The sequence below is a fragment of the Hirundo rustica genome, chromosome 14 (genome assembly GCF_015227805.2).
Source record: "Hirundo rustica isolate bHirRus1 chromosome 14, bHirRus1.pri.v3, whole genome shotgun sequence".
In the NCBI taxonomy this organism is placed as follows: Eukaryota; Metazoa; Chordata; class Aves; order Passeriformes; family Hirundinidae; genus Hirundo; species Hirundo rustica.
Genome location: NC_053463.1, coordinates 10,375,049 through 10,397,858, shown reverse-complemented (window position 1 = coordinate 10,397,858; position 22,810 = coordinate 10,375,049). Strand labels below are relative to the sequence as shown.

General features: G+C 39.4%; 1 protein-coding gene across 13 annotated transcripts in view; it reads left to right on the top strand.

Moving 5' to 3' along the window:
• The window catches only part of RAPGEF6 (Rap guanine nucleotide exchange factor 6), a 122,137-nt gene that overhangs the window by 85,218 nt on the left and 14,109 nt on the right, over window positions 1-22,810 (top strand). For 6 of the 13 annotated variants that reach the window (XM_040078017.1, XM_040078012.1, XM_040078016.1 and 3 more), the window contains 14 exons: window positions 424-531; window positions 887-1,090; window positions 1,745-1,853; window positions 3,517-3,760; window positions 4,357-4,514; window positions 5,175-5,189; window positions 7,859-8,099; window positions 9,154-9,537; window positions 11,764-11,975; window positions 12,723-12,846; window positions 15,223-15,246; window positions 17,921-18,141; window positions 20,201-20,392; window positions 21,675-21,809. In XM_040078017.1, coding sequence (XP_039933951.1) covers window positions 424-531; window positions 887-1,090; window positions 1,745-1,853; window positions 3,517-3,760; window positions 4,357-4,514; window positions 5,175-5,189; window positions 7,859-8,099; window positions 9,154-9,537; window positions 11,764-11,975; window positions 12,723-12,846; window positions 15,223-15,246; window positions 17,921-18,141; window positions 20,201-20,392; window positions 21,675-21,809 — 2,371 coding nt within the window. The remainder of the gene's footprint in view (window positions 1-423; window positions 532-886; window positions 1,091-1,744; window positions 1,854-3,516; window positions 3,761-4,356; window positions 4,515-5,174; window positions 5,190-7,858; window positions 8,100-9,153; window positions 9,538-11,763; window positions 11,976-12,722; window positions 12,847-15,222; window positions 15,247-17,920; window positions 18,142-20,200; window positions 20,393-21,674; window positions 21,810-22,810) is intronic. The other 7 variants (XM_040078020.1, XM_040078013.1, XM_040078007.1 and 4 more) reach the window with 3 other exon arrangements.

Here is a 22,810-nt window from a genome sequence, read left to right as displayed (position 1 = left end):
AACAATCTGAATATTTAACTAAAATTGCTTGGAAGAAAGCTTTCTAATATCACAACTAGACTTTCCTTTAAAGGAATCATTAGGATGCTTTAAAAGGTGATTGTCATGAGCAGTGTCAGGAAGGCTTAGCTGAAGAAGGATTTATGCACCAGTAGGTGCTGGGTGATGTAGCCAGTATTTTTTAGGTATAAAAATACTATTTTTTTTTTTTTAAATTTTTTCATTTGCTTCCACTAATAAAGGGAAAGATAAGATGATTTCAAGTGTAAATGTTTTTTTCCTGTCAGGTACAGTAATCTGTTTTATGTTCTTTTGCCATGTCCAAGTATTCCTCTGTGTTTATAGATTAAAGTTTATAGGAGAGGAACCATAGGTACCTTTATTTATATATATATACATACATAATTTATTTTGTTTTTACAGGTCACCAGAGTAGTGTTGCTGTGGGTGAACAATCATTTTAATGACTTTGAAGGAGATCCTGCCATGACTCGATTCCTGGAAGAATTTGAAAAGAATTTGGAAGATACGGTAGGAGCAAAAAGGAATGAGTGTCACATTTTCTGGTACTGCATATTTCAATTTTTGAGTGTTACCAGTGCCTAACAGCTGTAGTTCTAAGTGTAACAGTTAACAGGTGGCTTTTAACGTTGGATATATTTGTTCTTAAGTATAAACTAGATATAAAGGCCATATAAAGTAATACCTATGGCACTCACTTAAGGAGTTTTTGCATTTCTGCGAAAGAGGGCAAGGTTTATTTAGTAAGATCTGAAAATCTGGTATCAAAAGTCAGTTTTCTGGCACTTGGGGTATTTTTCATAACTGTTTTTCCATTTCTGATAAAAGAAACATTGCACTGCATTTTGTGTCTTCTGTGTTACAGAAAATGAAAGGCCATCTCAGATTGCTGAATATTGCCTGTGCTGCCAAAGCAAAATGGAGACAAATCACCCTGCAAAAACCCTCCAGAGATTCTCCCCTATTTTTCAGCCTTCTTGGAGGCAGTGACAAGGGGTTTGGTATTTTTGTAGAGACTGTGGAGATAGGCAGTAAAGCAGCAGAAGCTGGACTTAAGCGTGGTGATCAGGTAAAAACAATTATGTTAATTTAAAATAATCTGCTTCACCCACCTCCTGGTTGTTCTCAACAGAAATGTTATGCTGTGTACACGCTGGCAAGTGTGAGAATGCCACAGGTCAGCTTCCATTTATGTCTGTTAAATGGGTTTCTATTAAATAGTTTTCAAAATATGTAAAATGTTTATATATTCCAAAAACAGAATGGGAAAAGAAACCACGTTATGGTTATTTTTTACGTTGAAACCATCAGATTGTTTTGTGGGATTGATTCTCACTTAATGTTTTTGATCCCAGCTCACTGAGGCAAGTGGAACAGTGACAGGTCACAGTCAGTAAAAATACAGCTTTTGAAGTGATATCAGTTCTGTGGTTCATGATGCACTGTTTTTGATTAATTACAAGAATGTCATGTTATCATAGAAAATAAACCTATTTAAAGCATTTTTCAAGTAAAAATTGAAGTCCTGATTTACTTACAGGATAAAACTTCTCTGACATGATGAAAACAGTTATTTTCTAGGGAGTGTTTTCATTTTGTAGCTGCTGTAGAGACGATACGGTCCTTTCTGTGAAGTTCTTACTATGCCTGCTGTTATTACCTTTGTATTTGTAAGTCTGTCAGACAGATATTCTCCTAATAGTCCAATTTTTATTTTTTAAAGATAATGGAAGTAAATGGACAAAATTTTGAGAACATTACCTTTGGAAAAGCTCTGGAAATCTTAAAGAATAACACACATCTCTCCATTACTGTAAAAACAAACATTTTTGGTGAGTAGACTTAATATATGGTATATTTTCATGTGTGAAGGAAAAACTCCACCTTCTTTCTTCCAACTTGCCCTTGAGGTGAGAAGTTGTGCAGAAGTCCCCTCGTTGTGCCTCTGTTTGCTTGGATAAGTTCTCATGTGCCAAGGGCTGCATGTTGAGTGGCACAGAGCCAGCACAGGCAGCTCTGCAACTCCCTGAGAATGAATGTTTAAGCTGATTTAGTGTCCCTCCATGCAGTAGGGCTGAAACAAAGCCAAGGGTTGTGGACCAAAATATTTTTGCCAAGAAACAGCAAAAATGTAAGGCTGGGATTTTGTAAAACTTTCTTCAATGACTGTAAGAATGAGAGGATAAATTACCTTTATAATTGAAAAGGGGATATAAAAGGTGGCATGGCATATAAATACTGGCTTTTAATTGTCATCATGAATATAAACACCTAAATAACCTCTTTAAAATCTCAGTCAAATCATCTCTTCTTTTTCCAAAGTCTTGTTCAGGCAACAGAATAAGAAGAGGTACAGAAAGTAGGAGACTTTGCACAGGATAGCTCCTTCTTCCGTATCCATATCTACTGATGGTTTTTGTTTCCTATTTCCTTCCTTCAGTTACCTGCCCTTGCTCACTATTGATCTTCTTTTCAGTTATTTTACTGTGTTTATCACTGCAATTAAAAAGGTTCAAGCCCTCAGCAGTTGCTTATTAGCATAATACAAAAAAAGCTTGAAACAACCAGAGTCACCAGTGGTCCAGACTAATGTGAAATGATGTGAAATGAAGCATCACTATAACTGAGACAGTGATAGGTTGTTCATTTGTATAATAAATGTGGGCAACATACATTTACAAGTGGGTTCTAATCTCCTTCTGCTAGCTGATAGAATTTCAAGGTGATTTCTCTGGTAAACTTTAATAAATTAATATCTTGAAGCTTTTTTCAGCAGTGATCCCTATTATCCTGACTTTTTGAGTGTTAAGTGTCTGGTACTGACTATGAACAGTTCTGTTCTATTCAGATCTACACTGGGAAAGCTTGTAGTCTTAGCTTTTATTATACAACAGAAATGTATCATTTAATTAGACTTCCTGTACAGAAAATCTTGGTTGCCTTGCTCATAGGGACAGTCTGAGTAATTTGCTTTGTTTTCAGTTCTTCATTCTTCCAGTGTCACCATATTTCCAACAGAAAATACTGAACTTCTGACTTGAAAGATTTTCAAAAGATTTTTAAAGGATCTTTAAAGAAATAATTGATGTTGACAAGACAATTTGAGCATTTTTTTTCACCTTATGTATGTGGAAAGAAACAGAACAAAACCCGTCTAATTTCCACAGAATTCTAGCTTTGAGAATGTCAGTATGGGTTATAGACTAGCTTAGTTTCATAAATGCAGTAGGAAATTTGATGCAGCTTCTGTTCAGTAGTGTTAGTAGAAACAAACAAAGTCAGATTGGGAAAATACCAGTCTGTGTTACAGTTACTCTTGAATATGCATCTAAAAGATGCAAACAAAAAAGCCAATAAATGCATAGTGCTTATTGCCCTGAATGCAGTGTTGCCTTATTATCTCTCTCTGGGACGTGGAAAGCAAAAGGTTTGAGGGGAAAAGAAGAATTCATTGTGTGCAGAGGTTACTCACAACAACTGTATCTTCTCTTACAGTGTTTAAGGAGCTGCTCTGCAGGATAGGGCAGGAGAAGAATGGAATTCCACATATTCCAAAAATTGCAGAAAAGAAAAACAACCGTTATTCTATCCCAGATATGCCTGGAGATGTGGAACAGATGTTTCCCCGTGAAAAAGGAAACAAGAAAATGAAAGCAAACACTGTATCTGGTGGAAGAAATAGAATCAGGAAGATTTTAGACAAGACCCGTTTCAGCATCTTGCCTCCAAAACTGTTCAGGTTTGTCAGACTCTTTTGTCAAAAAGTAATGGTTTCTTATTAGGTTGTGATATTTTAATCATAGAATGGTTGGAAGGGGATTGGGTTGAGAGGGACCTTAAAGATCTTAAAGGCTATCCCATTCCAGACCCCTCCCATGAGCAGGGGCACCTTCTCTACACCAGGGTGCTCCAAGCCCCATCCAGCCTGGCCTTGGACACTTCCAGGGATGGGGCAGCCACAGCTTCTCTGGGCACTTTGTTCCAGGGCCTCACACCCTCACAGGGAGGAATTTCTCCCTAACATCTACCTAAAACCTACCCTCCTTCAGCCTCAGGCCATTAAATATTTTTGCTTAGTATTTCTAGTCATTATATCCACGTTGCTTAGGCTTTTTGAAAAATCATGGCATCTGCCCCATGAATGCAGAACAAGACCAAAATATCTTTTCTCTCCCGATGAACGCTTTCAAATTTTTTTTCCCTATCCTTGTTTTGAAAGCCTGTCTACAGCATGTAATTAAAACAGCTGAACACCATTATTCTTCTTAGTTTCATTCATCCCAAGATAAATAGGAGGAGTTTAATGCAGATAATTGAACCAGAACTGTTTTGCAGCGATGGCAGCGTGAGCCAGTCGCAGGATGACAGCATCGTGGGGACGCGGCAGTGCCGGCACAGCCTGGCCATCATGCCCATTCCAGGCACCCTGTCATCCAGCAGCCCTGACCTGCTGCAACCCACAACCAGCATTCTGGATTTCTCTAATCCTTCAGGTAAAATGGCAGCTTGAGGTTGATTTACAGGAGGGGTTAGCAAGGCAGCTGGGTCAGGGGGAAAATTGCAACTGCAGTCGCTCCTGCTGAGCTGCCTGTAAATGTGTCGTGTCAGAATCTTTTTTCCCTATATTAAGTGTAATTTCTGTACATAATGACATATTCTGTACAGTGTTTTGTGACTGTGGCTTATGTTTACATAAACCTGCACATTTCCCCTTTAAAAGGGATGTGCACAGATATATCATATCAGGTGCATAAATACCCATAGCAAAAAAGTTCCCTTTTTGCTGCAAGTCCAGATCCTTGATGTCTGCATGAGAGCTACACATTTTTCTAAAACTCTTCATTTAATACTATACAAGTTACTGCTTAATATGAAATGGTGGTAACTGGTTCATCTTGGATAGAATCACAGAATGATTTGGGTTGGAAAGGACCTTTAATGGTCATCTAGTCCAATCCCCCTGCCATGGGCAGGAACATCCTCAGTGGGATCATTTAGCTTTACTTTAAGCTTGCTATAACAAATACGCTGCAATGTTTGAATGTCAAAGAAAACCAAATTATTTCTGACAGCTTACTCTTGCTAAGTTTTGTAAGCATCTCAGTCTTGATTTGGTGTTGATACGTTTTTTTTTCTTTTTCTCCTGTGTGCAGCTGTTGGGTTTTACTGTAAGTATCCTCATGTAAAGCATCCTGTAGACCTTAATATTGCATGGCTTGCCTGTAAATTTAACGCTATCAGACATTGCACTGACATAGTTATTACTGTAGGGCGTTGGATGGCTCTGTAATTTTTCTTAAAACAAATCCATAGGTTCCTATATAGGCACGGTGCTTTGCTGAGGCTGAGACCTGCATTTTATTCCCATTTCTGCCCCCAGCACACTGAATGACCTTTGGCAGGTTCCTCTGCTTCTCTGTGGCCTTGCTTTGAAGGGATGAAGTTGCTTATATCTCTTTCATGGAACTTAAGTTTCAGAGGATAACAATTATTTTATATAATATAATATATTATATAGATATAAAATATAATAGAGATTTCATTTGTTCTTTTGTGCTTCATAACTAAAGTGCTGTGCATGCCAACTTGAAATGTGCTTTGTATTGTCAAAGTGAGCTGAATAATGCATAAAAAAATAATTTAATAATTTATGTTTGCCTGCTTAAAAGCAAAGACCATGAAGACAGAAATGTGCCTGTAATTTATGTTTCTTATCTGTCACAGATTACATTGTTTTGGTTGCATGGTTCTTTCCTTTTTTTTTTACTTTTTCCTTTTTTCTCCCCAATTAAATTTCAGTTTTCAGTTTTACACCTTGAGTGTGTTCTGGGTTTTAGGTATGTTGATGCCAAAGTTTAGATGTTTCCATCTTCTGTTTCTTTATTATCACCTCTGTGTGTGCAGGCACTTCTCTAATTATTCATTATGTCATTTTCACCACTTTCACTCTGAAATAAAGTACAAAATATTTATCTCTCCCTTATATTGCCCCTATTCACATATATATTGAACTTGTCATGTTCAGCTAGAACCCAGCTTCTGATGAGAATGTTCTGATAATGTGTTAATCATAACCATGAAACTGTTAGAGGAATTAGCTTTCAATCAGATTTTTTTTAACCCGTGTTTTCTTCTATCTTAAAATGTATTTTCAGCTGATGTTGAGCCTTTCTTTTTTCCAATGTTTGGGATTTGGTGCTGGATCATAGATTACCTGCTTACTTTTTACCTTGAAATTCCTTCTATTTGTGCCCGTAACACCTTTAAGTCCTGACACAAGAAAAAGTAACCCCAAAGTCGCTGCCCTCAAAGATCTTTGTTGCCTCCTTAGCAGTCGATTGTGATGGAGGAAAATCAATGTATGGGCAGTGGGTTGAGCAGCATCCAAACCTGTGCTCAGAGAGCTGCTGCTGGGAGTGCCTGAAGGACCTGGGTGCTCTGCCCAGCAGGATGATTCCATGGGCTGCTTCCCCCTGGGCAGAGGGACGCCTGATCATCACCCGTGCTCCAGGGCAGGTCACACCTCTAAATCCACACATTTGGCACGTACCACTGTGGTTTTAAGGGCTGGGTAAATAGCAGCTGAGAGAAGGGCAGGGCTGTTTATGAGGCTGTTGCTATAATGACAGCCCTTCCCTTTCCTCACTGGGGATCTCATGCAGGAGTTATGGCACATCTGCCTCTGGTGTGGTTTTGGAGAGCTTCAGACTCTGAAGCTTTGGCTGAGGGCTCAGCAGCAGCCTCCCATCTTCTCAGGTCTGCAGAAAAGTTGTGAAGTTTTAGTCTTCAGACTTCAGGGAAGGGAAAAATTTGGCTTCCCTGTGCTTGAAATTACTGTGCATTTTGACTCTTGACATTTTTTTTAAAATCAGTTTTATTTTGAAAATCAAACTTTCTGTAATAGCTAATAGAGCAAATTATTTGCAATCATCAAGCTATTAATTAAACACGTTTCTTTAGATATTTATTTCCTGCTTTAGGCTGCCTCAGATAAAGCTGTTCTCTAATACATTTATAATACATAAAATGTGCCATAAATATGTACGCCAGCCAAAGAATTAACTGCTGGCAGCAGCTTAGTTCCTTCAGGGGAAAGAGCAAGCGTAAAAGCTCCCTAGTTCTGGGAGCAACCAAATCTCCTTTCGTCTTCATATCCTCCCACCCTGAGCCCATCCATCCGTGCTTGGTGGCTTCATGTCCCTGGCTGTCACAGACACAAGAGAGCCAAAGAAGGAATGATGCTGCCAAAGTTTTTAAAACACACTGGGGAGGAGCAGTGTGCAGTCCAGTTACATACCTGGATGTCTTATACTTTGACTGGGGTCGTGTGATGGTAGAGTAATTGAGTTGGAGAAGAGCAGAGAGGAGAAGAATCTTTTTTTCCTTATAAAGATGAAGAAAAAGCCAGTATTTTAATTTTTTTTCAAGTCCAGCATGTTTTTTTTCCCCAGAAGCTGGTTGTTTTTGTTTTCTGATGATCAATGAAACAGTAAATCATAGAATTACAGAATGGTTTGGCTTGCAATGGACCTTAAAGATCATCTAGTTCCACCCCCTACTTTCCACTAGACCGGGTGCTCCAAGCCCCATCCAGCCTGGTGTTGAACACCTCCAGGGATGGAGAGTCCACAACCTCTCTGAGCAACCTGTTCCAGGGCCTCACCCCCCTCACAGGGAAGAATTTGTCCCTAAAATCCAATTAAACCTGCCCTCCTTAGCTTAACCCAATTCCCCCTTGTTCTATCGCGTGCCCTTGCGAAATATCTCTCCAAGTGACCTTGTGTCTTTTCAAGGGAAAAGTACTTCACACATGAAGGGCGTTACGCTCTTTTTTTAGATATTCCAGATCAAGTGATACGAGTTTTCAAAGCGGATCAGCAGAGCTGTTACATCATCATCAGCAAGGACACTACAGCAAAGGAGGTGGTGAGTCACGCTGTCCATGAGTTCAACCTGACAGGAGCCCCCGAGACCTATTCCCTGTGCGAGGTGTCCGTCAGCCCCGAGGGCGTCATCAAGCAGCGCAGGCTCCCGGATCAGTTCTCCAAGCTGGCTGACAGGATTCAGCTCAATGGACGGTGAATGCACCTTTTGTTTTTTTGGTTGGGTTTTATTTGGCTTTCGTGATTGGAACATTGTACATTGAAGAGACCTCCCTGATAGTAAAGTCCAGCATCGGGAAGAGGTGTTTTAATTAAAGTAGATGAGTGTCTATTGGAAGCACAGGTTTGTAAATGCCAGTAACTTACACTTCCCTCTCTTCTTTGGGTCACCTTTCTCTTTTGCGCCAAAAAAATCCCTCTCTAAATCTACAGCAAGCTTGCTTGATGACAGCTAAGTTTAGCAGATCAGGATAATGTATATAGTGGTTTACACTTAGAGGAAAAGGTTTTATTTGTTTTGACACTTCCCACATGCACTTGAGGATTAAAGTATACAATTAATTTCTTTCTCAGTGTCATGCTGCAATGAACTGATACTAACCTGAGATAAATTCTTCCATTTTTAGGTAAACTGTTCTGAATGCTTCTGAAATGTTAAGTGCTTTGGTTTTATCTGATGACCTGATCCATACCAGAAGAAAGTTTATTAAAGTAAAATATTCTGTAGTTGTCTTTGCTAGGCAACAGAGGGAATTCACGAGTAATAAACTTTTGTGTATCTCAAAGTCATTTACCTGGGACCGTGGAATGAATTTTCCAGATATATTTTTATTTTCTGAATACTCTGTGCTCATGCAAATATTAATATGCACACTAAATATATGGGAAAAAACACACTAAATTTGTGTAAGAAATGTAGAAGTACATTAACAGGAAATTTCTCAGGACTGGTGTGTTTTTAAAATGCTGTTTTCACTGCTGAATTTACAAACAGAAAAGTAATGGACCTTTTTCTGAAGGTGAATACTACAGCATGTTACGGAGTACAGTGTAAAAAATATTTAAAAAGAGCTTTTGGAAAGTTGGTTTACTTAAGTAATGGTGTTATTTTACATTAACTGAAGTACAAGGTTATGTTGTCCCTTGTCTCTGTAATGCTCACAGTGATGGGTATAGTTCAATGTCTTTGCGTTCACAAATCCTCTGAAGAGCATCTCTGATGTGTTGTTGCTACTCAATTATGCTTCAGGTATTATCTGAAAAACAATATGGAAACAGAGACGTTATGCTCAGATGAGGATGCTCAGGAGCTACTCCGAGAGAGCCAGATTTCCCTCCTGCAGCTGAGCACCATTGAGGTGGCCACTCAGCTCTCCATGCGGGACTTCGAATTATTCCGCAACATCGAGCCGACGGAATACATTGATGACCTCTACAAGCTGGACTCCAAAACAGGGAATGCTCACCTGAAACAGTTTGAGGATGTCATAAATCAAGAGACCTTCTGGGTTGCCATGGAAATTTTGGCAGAACCCAACCAACTCAAACGAATGAAGATTATTAAGCATTTCATTAAAATTGCTCTCCACTGTCGAGAATGCAAGAACTTCAATTCCATGTTTGCGGTGATAAGGTAAAATACTTCCCATTTCTCAGATCTGATTGGTGCTGTCACAGGCAATTCTGATCATCCAAATGGAAAGGAAAGAATAGGGAATATCCTGAGCAGACTATGGTTGGGGCTGGGTGGTTTTCCAAAGCCATACCGGTCAGAGGTGGATTGTCACCGTGGCCTCTGCACTGTCACCTCAGCACTTCAGTCCTGTTGCACTGCTAGGTGTGACAGTGCCTTGTGCACTGGCACCTTCTCATGGCTGCAGCTGCAGCTGTGACAGTACCTCACAGGAAAAGAGAAGATGGGTGCAAAGCACTGTTTGATTGATGAACTGCAGAAACCTGCCCGAGCATTATGTCATTTTCTGTGACTTTGGCACCCAATTTCCCTTCTTTTTGTCAGTCATTGTTACTTTTCCAGGGTGCGCTGTCATATATGTGAAGATGAGATTACTTTATTTCTTCCTTCCATTGTAAGGACTTCCTCAAATCAGTCTTGTTTTGGCTTCATTTTCCTTCTCATTCCTTTTTGTCATCTGCTTGCTTCTGTATTTTATTTTTTCCCTCTTCAGTTGCACATTTAAGCTTTCTCTTCTGATTTATATGGAATGCTGCTGCCTCAACAGCATGAGTTCAGCATTTCCTGTATTTGCAGTTATCTTACACCCAGCCTTTACTGTAGGAAAAAAAAGGCACTGTGATTCATCAGACAAAGATCTGGATTTGTGTTGTATCCCAGCAGCATTGTCGAAAACACAATTTAAAAATATTTTCTCCCATTTCTAACCAGTTCATCAAATGTGTTGGCTTGTGGTTAGTCATTAAAGAATTCATGAGTTTTTCTGAAGGATACTGGACAGTCATGAAGGCTGTTCATTATGTGGGAATACACACATGGATACTGATTCTAATTTTTCGGTTCTGCTCCCTAATTTTTCATGGTTTATTTTAAGTAAGGAAATAACTCTTTCTGCTTCTCAGTTAAGTCCAATCAGACCATGACTAAAGTGGTCTTTTGTCCAAAAAAAAGCAAATAACTTAGTTTTTGCTTTACTCTTATTTTCAGAAGAATATATTTTTGTGAGCATATGGCACAGGGGTTCTTTTTCTTGCCTTGTCCTGCACAGCAGTTTGGTGCCATATGTCTCATGAAATAGGAAGATAACTGTCCTAATGTAGCGTGGAAAAGAGGAGCTGTGGGCTGGCATATGTTTGTTTTTTTTCATGTCAGAGAAGACCTTGTTTGGCATAGCATGGAGAGAAATTTGTCTGAAAGATAAACCAAATATGAAATAAGTTTCTAAAAAACCGCGAAACTGAGAATAGCAAATTCAGTGATAGTGTGGCTCTGGATTTGCTAAAGAATGCTGGAGCACATCCCTTTCCTGTTTTGTAAAGGTGAGGACTTTGCAATTATTGCAGAATTTCTTGAGCATAATTGGTGACAGGATGGATAGGGAGGATGGATTTAATTTACTTAATGTTTTTATTTAATGAGGTTTTTTTGTATCCAAATAATTCTGGATATATTTTTACCTAGTGGGAATGAGGGCTCAGTGACAAGTTTTAGCATATCTGCTGCTTCCAGTCCTCAGTCTGTCGCTCATTTACAAATGCTCTTGTCTGAAGTTCTGAAGTCAGAGAATGACAGAAGGGTTTGGGTTGGAAGAGACCTTAAAGATAATCTCATTCCATCCCCCTCTATGGGCTGGAACACCTTCCACTACACTGGGTTGTTCCAAACCTAATCCAGCCAGTCCTTGCACACTTTACAGATGGAGAATCGACAGCCTCTCTGGACAGCTTGTGCTGGTGCCTCACCACCCTCACAAGGAAAAATTTCTAAATCTTGCCACTTCTTCTTGGGATGAGCTCTGCACTATTCTGATTTTCTGTGCAATCATCAGTTCACCTCATGCATATTTTACCATTTTTACCATTTTTGTTCTTGCCCTGGCATACATTTTTTTACAGGAGAGAAGTGGTTCTTAAGATGTCAGTCCCGTGTTATAGATATTATTTTGGCAGTAATTTGAAATTTGTACCTTGAGCAGTCCTGGTTTTACTGTCCTGTTTAAGGAGCAGAGGGTTATTGTGATGAACTTGTAGCCTGCTATTCACCCAGCTTCACAGTTAACCGTGGGAAAATTCTTTTTAATGCTTAAAACAACCCCCAACCCTTCACTTCCTTGCGAAAGTTAACGATTCCACTCACAGCTAATAACAAAATGTTTCTGCCTTGCAGTGGGTTAAATCTTGCACCAGTAGCTCGTCTCAGAGGCACTTGGGAAAAGTTACCCAGCAAGTATGAAAAGCACCTCAGAGACCTTCAAGATCTTTTTGATCCATCTCGAAACATGGCAAAATATCGCAACATCCTCAGCAGCCAGAGCATGCAGCCTCCAATTATCCCACTTTTCCCTGTTGTCAAGAAAGATATCACATTTCTGCATGAAGGTAATGTCAAGCAGAAAATAAATGAAGCATTGAATGTACTTCAGCCCTTTCTTCAGTGCTCAGTGTGTCAACGTGTGTCTAACGAAGCTGCCACCAGTAGGATGCTTTTGAGGGATCCTTTGTAGGAGTAAAATAAAAGACAACTGGGAATGCCTAATGGAAGAGACTGGTCCTAGACAAAAATTAAAAATAAAACATTTTCATTCCATGTTGTGGCATGCACACAGCTCCAGTGATACATCTCCTGCTCTTGGCTTTCAACATTTTCAAGGGATTTTGTTGAAGTGTTTCCATTGTGTTCCCTTTATACAAAGTCCTGTTCACAACTGGTTGAGGTGAACCATTTTCCAAATATGCTTAAATCTTGGTTGTGGTGGTTCAGAACTGTTTGAACTTCTTTCCTAATGTGAATGTTGTTAATGTCAATTCTATATTTTTATTATTTTTAACATTATGCAAGTGAATTTGGGCATAGTTCACTTACTGCTTTTTCCTCCTACTAATACTTGTTACTTTAGAAATAGGCTAACCAAAGAACGTAGGGTAGTCCAAGTGGGCCTGATTCCATTAGTATTTTGCAACAGCATCCTGTTTTCTTGCTACTTTGATTTAAAAAATAGTGTTGATTGTGGGACAGGGAAGGGAGAAGGGTTACGAGGGAAGAACTAGAAGCGCAGTGGCTGTTCAGAAATATTTATTTATTACTCTTTTTCTTTTTTCCCTTATGTGTGTGTTTCAATTATGCAGGCAATGATTCTAAAGTGGACGGCCTGGTAAATTTCGAGAAGCTCCGGATGATTGCCAAAGAAATTCGCCAAGTTGTCCGAATGACCTCGGCAAACATGGACCCCGCTGTGATGTTCAGACAAAGGTGTGCAGTGGGAAGGGCGATGGCACTGCAGGGTCTCGGTGTGGGGATCTGGGTCTCTGTGTGCATCAGCACGTTGATGTTTCGTTGTGTACCTCATCACTGACATCTGCCATCAAACCACAATCTTTATCGAACTATAAACAGTTGATGCTTCCCAGACCTGCTTTGAATGACTAATAAACCAATTTATTACCTTTAAAAAGCACAGAAGAATAAGTTCTGATTTTAATGATAGGTATGTCTGCCAAAGAAAATGTTAGTGTCAGTAGAGTTTTGAGAGAGGTATAATGTTATGGGATACAATATTTAGATATGAGAGAGAGCTAAAAAGCACCTAAATCACTGACATATAGATCTGAAATGTTGTTTCAAAACAAGACCCCACTGATAACATATTAAATTCAAACTAAATATTTTTTATTTGTTCTAAGCACAGCTTGTTCCACCTACATAATATTCAGGCTTCAGCAGGTGGAGGGTGTTTTTTTGGCTTATATTTCTTATTTTTTTCTTTTTATCTTGATGCTGAATATCACCAGGCTTGGTGTTAACAAAGTGCAGTATAAAAGCAGCATAACTTCTAATCTGGTGCTGATTAGCTCCAGATTTTATTTAGTGGTAATGAATTATTTCCTGCATCTCTTTTCTTCCCACTGGCTGAACTAAAAGCATCATAGACTCTGTTGTGTCCACACAGGCTCCTGATCCTGTGGGTGTCTGTGGGATGGGTGGTAGCCTTGCTCCTTGTGCTCACTGTCTGCCTCAAGCTAATGGGCCAGACAAGACCCCTCAGGGTGAAGTTTGGGTGGGGAATTGTGGACGAGGTCATGTGTGGTGCTGAAACGTGGCTCTGACTTCAGAAAATGACAAAATCCTCTCTTGAGCTGCCCAGACTTGAATGCACCCCAGCTGAGGAGAGCTCTCTGAACACCCTGGAGGGAGTAGTGCAAGTAGGAGACGCAGTGGACAGGTTTTGGGTGAAGTGTGCTTCATCCACCTGAAATTCCAGTCCCAGTCACCCGTGCAGTTGTGATTCTCTCTGATGTGTGAATTCATCACATGCATTTATAAGGGCACAGAGATTTGGTTCCCTTTGGTAATCCAGCGATCAGGATTGACAGGGGATCATCAGTTCTCTCAGGTTTTTGTTTGCAAGACTGGCTATCAGGAAAGATACTTTTTTTTTAAATACAGGCATTTAAAGCCAGCCTGGACTGGGCTCTGAGCAGCCTGGTCTAGTGGACCATGTCCCTGCCCATGGCAGGGGCTGGAAGGGGATGAACTTTCAGGTTCCTCCCAACACAGACTGTTCTGTGACTCTAAAAATGGCCCAATCTGAGCCAAAAACAACAGACCCTTATTAATGTTACTTAAAGATGGATTTATTTCACAGTGGAGATTCACCTTTATACAGTTGGATTTGAATTAGCAAGATTTCATTTTTAGCATAAAATTATGAAGTCAGTTTCTGAGAAGTTGTGATTGCTTTTCAGAAACTTTGGCCTTCACAGCTGAAATTAGTCTGTAAATAAATTTCCCTGATGGCCCAGGCACTTCCTAAGACCTTATGAAGTCTAATCATTAAATAAATTTCATAGTAAATAGTTGCCTTTAGTATGTTTTTCAGAATTACAGAACACATTTTAATGACTGTAATTTAAATTACACACACTGCCATAAACTGCTTAGGCATCTAATATTAGGGTTAGTGCCAAAGATGAAAAGAAGATAATTCCATGTTTTCATGTCATTTATATTAATTTTCATTGCCTCTCGTGTTTGATCTATCAGTTTGTGTTATGAAGCGCCAAATAAATGCTTTTGAAGATGAATAATCAACAAGAAAGGATGTGTATTAGTGGTAACATGAGACTTGCTCTCAAGTTCATTACCAATTACAAAGAGCATCTAGGCTTTCAAGGTGTATTTGGCAACTGGCTTGTTTTCCAGCCAACAATCAAGAGGAAACACTACCATAAACTTGACCACTGGTAGTGAGGATTTCTCATACACCTTCACCAAGCCTAACGCAACAAATAAATTAATTTAATCCCATTTCCTGCAGTATGAATGAGTTGCGCTCCACCAAATTTGAATTTGGCTTACAGAAAATAAAATAAATTAATGCAAATTTGATTTTTTTTCAATTCACCAGTTAAACAAAAAACTGATAGATGTTAAAGTATTTGTTAAGTCTTGCCCTTGCATTTCATGAAAACATTGTATTATTGTTTGAGAAGAATTTGGTTGTATAGAGATTTTTCTTTTCTGTTCTTTCCTGTCTACATCTTTCTTCCTGACTCTCAACTGTTTTATTTTTTTCCTGTGCTTTTCTGTTCAAATACATGCTTCAATGTATATGGCTCTTGCTTACAGGAAGAAGAGGTGGAGAAGTTTGGGGTAAGTGTAGAGCTGAATGCAACTAAGATAAATAAAGGTTATGCAAATCTTAACATACTGCATCCTCCTCGTTAGTGCATGCATCTGAAATACAGCATGCATTTTATTAACCCTGCAATACATGTTTTTTTGAAAACAGGAGTAAGGGTTTTCAGCCAACATTTTACTGCAGCTATAAGAATTCTGAGTTGCTTTTGTGTAGTAGATAAGTTGTTTGAGTTTTGGCTTTGTGCATTAAAAAACCCCCTGCTGTGCAGTTATATTGGAGGGCAAACTATTTTGGGAAGTAAATGAATTAAGTAACTTGCCTTTTAACATGTTATAGAAAGTTGAAGCCATTCTGGATTTTCAGCTATTAGGACACTTTGAATTGTGGTAATGATGTAGTAATTTTCTCCTTGAAGTTTGTGTCAGGCAACCTTCAAAGTACGTATTTTTAGTATGTGTTTAAAATGTATCTCACATCACCAAAATCCTCATTGATACCACTGGGAGTGTTGGTTGTGTGAGGACTGGATCATGGAATGACTAAAGATGGGAATTCTGATTTGGTCAGGAAAATTCCTGCCTGGCCTAGGACAGTGATTTTAAGACTGCCATTGTAGCCATATTTTATGTGTTATGTGTTTTTTTACCCATAAAGTGTTACCTGTGTGCCTTTGCATAGCAGGGATGGGGACAGTGCCAGGACTTGGGCTGGTCATACTGGGATTGGCAGGTTTGGATACTGGTCCCTGATACTGCTGTGGATGCCCTTGGCTGGCAGCATTGGGTGCTCAATAATTAATTGCTCACAAGGCAGCTCATGGGGAGAAATAGCCAGGACCCATGGAGCTATTATAATTTCTAACCCTTGGAATTACTGTGAACACAAGGGAATAAGGAAAAATAATGGTTAAAGAAAATAGAATTAAATTGTCTTAAAAAGTCAAATCCAGACTTGAAAGAAAAAAAAAACCCAGTGTGTACATAAGCAATAAGATATTTCTGTCATTAAAAATAAACATAAATTCCTGGTCATTGTAGAATAGCTTTGTCCTTATCCATCAAGAGACAGGAGTGTTCCCTTGGTTTGAATAGCTGTGGACACTCCATCATGCCTTTTGCTGCTCCTTGTCTCCAATAACATTACTTTTTTACTTAATTGAGCTGTAAATTGCTGACAGTTTTTAAGCTTATATTTTGTCTCAGAATGATTTATTTACCATATTTGAAAATATTGCACTCAACTGTTTTCCAACATTTATTTTCTAAGCTCAGTGTACTTGATTCCTTGGATTTTCTCTAACAACATGTTTCATTCTCATTCCTGTGGCCATTATGGCTCTTCTGTGCCTGATGTTTACTCTGCTGCTTGTGATTCTGTGAATACACAAGATCTTGATAAATGTCTTCATGTAGCTTTAAAAATATTCATCTGAATATTTAAAAATCCCCACACAAACCCAGCTTTGAATAACTTTGACATTTTCCATTAGAATTTACATGTGACTTATAATGTGATCTCCATTTATTGAAAAATGTATCAGAACTGGTGTGGCTGTAGGACTTCTGGCAGTTGAAACAGAGGTGTCTGTGTTTAAACTATACCCAGATCAGTTGTTTGGTCACTCCTTCAGTGTGAATAGGAGTGACTGTCAGGGAGAGTAACTCAACGTTCTTTAACAATTACAGTATTGTTTATTTTTGCTTCAGTTACTGATAAGCTTGAGAGCTCAAAATTAGGAGTATTGAGGAGCATCCTCTTTCATAGATGCAAGTCTGTACAAGTCCGGGTACGTGTGTATCATCACTGCATTCCTCACCTTTTTTGGGATACGTTTTTTTAATGAGCCGCTCTTCTGTGAATGTTTTTAGTTAATTGAAGAAAGAAATTAGGTGTGTAATTGAACGCACTTTGTACATTTAACATAATTTGCCCCTTGTTTAACCATTATGAGAAGCTCAGTTTTCTAAGAGGATTGCAGTGGTCACTCACTTCAGTGCTCAGGGCAAGAAGTGTCTGTGTAAGCCTGATGCACGCAGTGGGTACCAGTTCCTTAAACAAACAAGAGTTACCAAGTTTGTCCACTTTTAGGATCTACAGTTGAATTCATAAAGCTGATAAGGCTGGAAAAGACCTCTGAGATCATGAAATCCAGCCATCAACCCAACACCACCACCATGTTGACCACTAAACCATGTCCTCAAGTGCCTTAAACACGTGGTGTTTGAACACTTCCAGGGATGCTGACCCTACCACTGCCCTGGGCAGGCTGTCCCAGGCCTTGACAACCCTTTCCATGAAGAAGTTTTTCCTAATATGCCCAGTTTAAACCTCTGCTGGCACATCTTGAGGCCATTTCTTCTTGTCAGCTGCCGGTCTTGCAGCTCAAGCCTGCGGTTCATTAGCGGAGCTGCATGAGTTCCGCACGCAGCACTGCCCCTTGTTCTTCCCAGCTCCACATTTCCATATGCAGTCATGTTCTAGACTGAAATCGCTGCTCTCAATTTACCCAGATATGTTAAGACAAGTGTTGTTTTAATGCTGTTCATCTTTTTTAACTCATTTGCATCAGCATGCACTAGCCCTAACTGAAGGTTACTGGTATTAATCTGCTTTGGCCTATGCTACTGTAGCTCTTTGTTGCTGTTGAGAACTGAACCTTTACTTTTTTGATCTTTTCTCTTGCAGATCTCTGAGCCAGGGCAGCATGAACTCGAACATGCTGGACGTGCAGGGAGGTGCTCACAAGAAGCGTGCCCGCCGCAGCTCGCTGCTGAATGCCAAGAAGCTCTATGAGGATGCCCAGATGGCGAGGAAGGTGAAGCAGTACCTGTCCAACCTCAGTGTAGAGACAGACGAAGACAAGATCCAGATATTGTCACTTCAATGTGAGCCTGCATACAGCACTTGTAAGTACAGTGAGCTAGAACAGCAGCATGATCTATGACATTTATTAAAAATGAAGTTCCTTCTCTAGAAATACTCCTCTAAACTTTTCCTCTGAGGAGAAAACACTGTAGTAAGTGTTGTTTTGTCAGTTCATGTACTGATAGCTTCAGCAAGACAGCCTGTGTGTTCATGGTTTTGGTTGAGCTCGGAAAACTTCTGTGATGTTCTTTATTTTGACCTTTAGTTCCTGAAGCTGTGTGTCTTTCCATCAGTCTGGCAGGAAACTCAACAGCACATCAGCTCTGTTGGTGCCCCACTGTCCTTGCCCAGAATTAAGAAGGATAAAAGTAGTGTTTACCATATGAACAGCAACAAATGAAAAGAGATCAATATAGAAAATCAATATAGAAACTGCAATGGATTACACCTTAGAATAAATGAAGATTGTTGAGAAGGAGAAGTTAGGTCAATATTGACTGATGAGTTTGACATGGCTTGACAGTCACAAGTTGAGGACTACAGCAGGACAGCTCTCATAATTTGAGCTCTTGTCAAACAAACTGTTGTCTGACCTGCTGTCTTACACAGTTCAGTAAATACTTACTTAGAAATGAGAAATTATAATTGCATTTTATTTAGATACTCCATCAGTTTTCACTTTCTTCAAAGGTAGATTTGTTTGAAAATAGATGCGTAACAACCATGCTAAACAAAATAATGCTTCCTGCTTGTCTTTTGTCCAAATATAGCATTTTAAGGCTTTTTTTGTCTTCAAATACTGTTTTGTCTCTGATGAGGTAAGTTCAAAGCATGACTAGGAGATGGCATCTTGAAGATAAAATTTTAAGTCCTTGCCGTTATCCAGTATTAAGAATGCAAATCCTTGTTATTCTCTAAGATGCCGTCTTATGCAAATTTTCTTTTAGTGTTTACTTTTAAATAGCACTGAAGCAGGAAACCTGGAAATGGCCATATTTAACTCCCTTTAAAAAAATGTTAAATCCTTCATGTTTGAACTCTTGATAGATGATTTATGTGCAATCACAACAGGTACCAGACCCAAGAGAAAAACATAAATGTTTTCAGATTGTTTTTTATTAGTTTAAAAAAATTAATTAAAATTTTATTTGCTCAGTGCTAGCCATAGATATATGTAAGTAAAAGTAAGGAATATATACTGACTGTTAGACTAACTTCACGTAGTTAAGCAAACCAAGTCCATATTTTCTTAAACATCAGAAAGGAAAATTAAGTTTAAGTGGATATACAAATAAATATATAGTAGATTCAAGTATTACTAAAAGTGCCATTTAAAAACTAGAGTAAAAGCTGTAAACCTCAAAATCCACAGGTGGTAGATCCAGTTGAGATTATACTCATTACAGAGCTGGGAGAAACAATAGAGGAGTGATGTGTAGCATGAGGGAGCTGCCAGCCCCTGGTGGTTTTAAATCTGGTGGAGTGAGAGCACTGACCTGTCCCAGGGATGTCCCTCCTCACTTGGCTGGATTAGCACATTCAGGGGTTCAGCTCCCCCATTTCTTACCTCAGTAATCAGCTTCTGGCCTTGCTTGTGGTAGGAAGGAGACGCAGTGACGCTGCAATCCGGAGTTTGCCAAGAGAATGTAAGGAGAAATTGGATGGCGTTAACTTCAGACTGGGAATTGCTGTGTGATCAAAGCAGAAGCTGAAGCAGTGCCCTGTGCTGTAAATCACTTGTGCCACCTAGTGAAACATTTGGTGCTAGTTGCAAAACCACCTGATTTTGAAGGAGGTGCTGTTATGCAATTGCACCTTGCATGTAGACATTTAAAATACAGGCTTTTGGTAGAAATAAACATATTTTTTTATCTTTTTATTGAGTACCTCTATGGCACTTTGAAGCATTTAGGGCTCTTTTTTTTTTAAAGCTCTTTCACACATCACCTTCAATGTGATGAGACTGTAGTGTTTGGACTAGAAATGGTTTAAAATGCAATTTATCTTCCTTATACAGTGGTTCCTGTGTCTGGATGGTTGTACTGCAATAATCCTGCAATTGAAAGTGGTAGATATTTATATGCAGTTTTTCCCTAACAGTGACAAAGAATTTAAGTGAGAGAAGAGGAGGAAAATCCTCCGAAATGTCTCCAGTGCCCATGAGGTCAATTGGCCAGACCACAAAAGCTCATCAACATCAACAAAACCGAATGAGCCAAGTTCTTCAGGTCCCAAGTGTGAATTTGTACCCCAGCAGGAAAAAGGGGCAGACAAAGGATCATGTCACATTCAGTGAGTATCTTCAGTTCACCTGACTGGGGAGGTTTAAAGATCTAAGTAAACAGGAGGGAGGAGCTCTTCTGTAGCTGGGTGGTTTATGTGAGATACCTTTATGTTTCATTAAATGAATTCATTTTAGAACAGCTGGTGAATACTGCTGTGTTTTAAGAGAGCATGCTTGGTCATTTGCAGTCTTCTGTAACTTTCCTTAAAACAGTTAATGGTGAGGTGCTGTCTCTAAATATGCTCTTGCTTCATGAAGTCTAATATATTTGGGTGAAATCATTGAAACAAATCACAGACATTTAATATTTTAACCTCTGGGACACCATTTTAACAACATTATGGTCAAATGGAGCAACATGTATATATATAACATATAGCATATATAGTTGCTCCTAGTGAACATAATTTGTCTCTCAATTTGCTAGTTGCAAAGCAGTATATTCTTTATTAAAAAGCTTTTGTCCTGTTTACATAACTGCTGTATCATTTGAAAGCTGCCGTTGTGGGTTATTAAATGCAGTTAGCTGCAGTCAGTTACTGATCTGAAATTATTTTATAGTATATTGGTCATCAACATCATTTAAAATAGCTTCAGAAAACAGTATATTACAGCATATAAAATATTGTTTCCAGTTAGTATTTATTTCAGTTCTCTCAAAAGCCTGTGCAGTTTGATCAGTTCTAGAAACTTTTCTCAGAGATGTTTCTTCATTCATGTGTGGTGGTCCATGCTGATCTAACAAGTTATTGAGAACTTGAAATAACTCCTCAGCACTGAGTCCTCTGCAGGATGGTGTAATAGTGGGTAAAAAGCACCAAACCATGTGTGGGACACTGGTTTTGCAAAAATGGCCAAGCTGTAGATAGTGCCCATGAGTGTTGATTTGAGAACTCCTGCTTGTGGAGATCTTGAACTGACCTGGTGGCTCTGACACACGTGGTTTTTAACATGATCCCAGCAATGCTATGGGCAAGGTTTGTACTGCACATAGATTTTTTTTTTTTTTTCTTTTGCCAAAACCACAATGAACGTATCCATTGCAGTGGTTCCTGTTGGGATATGGATATTTCAACACTGCAGGTGAGCAGCCAACAGTAGCAGTGACCACAGCTGATATGATCTAAATTTGAATGGAGACTGCCTCCACATGCAGAATTCTCTGAGCATCTGCTCCTCTCTTTGCTGAATATTCTGATTGTTCAACATGGTGCTTAATTGTAGTCTAAATAGAAATCGATAATTCAAAAGAAGAATAATATGCAGTAACTGATCCCATTGTTTTCATAGGTACAGGCTCTCCACAGAAGTCATTAAGCTTGTCTGAGGAAGTAAGTAGTAAGAAACAAACAGATGACACTATGTCCATGGCATCATCTTTGCACTCCAGCCCACCTGCTTCTCCTCAGGGCTCCCCACGCAAAGGTACGTGTGTGGCAGCATCAGTGCCAGGAACTGGAGCCTAAACCACGATGTGCAGTGGCAGGAATATTTGTTGCTAATGACATGTACAAGAAATAGTAATTGAGGATATTCATGTCGAGAATACAATCCTGTCTTTCTATGAATAGACATGACTTTCCGATGTATTTGTATATTTTGGACTTTTAAGCCACTTCGTATTTAAAAAAAGAGAAAATGCTGCCTCATTGCTTTTGACAGAATTCCCAGTAGATCTGAAGCGCTGACGCCTGCCATCATGCCAGTTCAGGTTTAGGTGATCACTTAAATAAATGGGATTTGCAAACCTGGGGATTTCTTGAAGATGACAGTGTTGGACAGAAACTGCAGCTATTGAGGCAACTTTTGGTCTTGCTTAAGGTTGCTGGAATACCAGGTGATTAGATAGAGCTGGAGATGGAATGGTGTCACAGTTCTCCAGGACAGGTGGTTTAGGTTGCTGCAGAAGTAGTGGGTCCATCTAAATCCTCGAGTCGCTGTTCATGTTTTTTGTTCTTGTGCACAGGGCTTTGTATACATCCCTGTCTCTCATGATGCCCTGAGAATCCCTTTATTTTTGATGTCTTCATCTTAAAAGACCTGCATCACTTCACCATTAGCCAACCTTGGATGGAAATTCATTTGAAATCTCTTAGCACCACTCAGTAGCCAGCCCGGGTGGTCGGTGTTGGATGGCGTAAGGGCTCTCTCCCTCCCTTCTGCTGCTTTGTCTCACTGGCAGCCCAAAGCCACAGCGTTGGCATGGCATGGCACGGTGACCTGCTGCATCTTCTCACCCTTCTCAGTGGGAGATCAGGCTGGTCCATCCACTTCTGCCTTCACAAGATCCTGTTTCCTTTAGGAGAATGCCACTTATTTTACTTAAGCACAGCATATGTGTAAAAAGCTTAAATACTTGGGTTGCCAAATCTTGCTCCACTGAGCCTCGCTTATAAGTATATTATTTTTGTTAACTTTTACCCGGT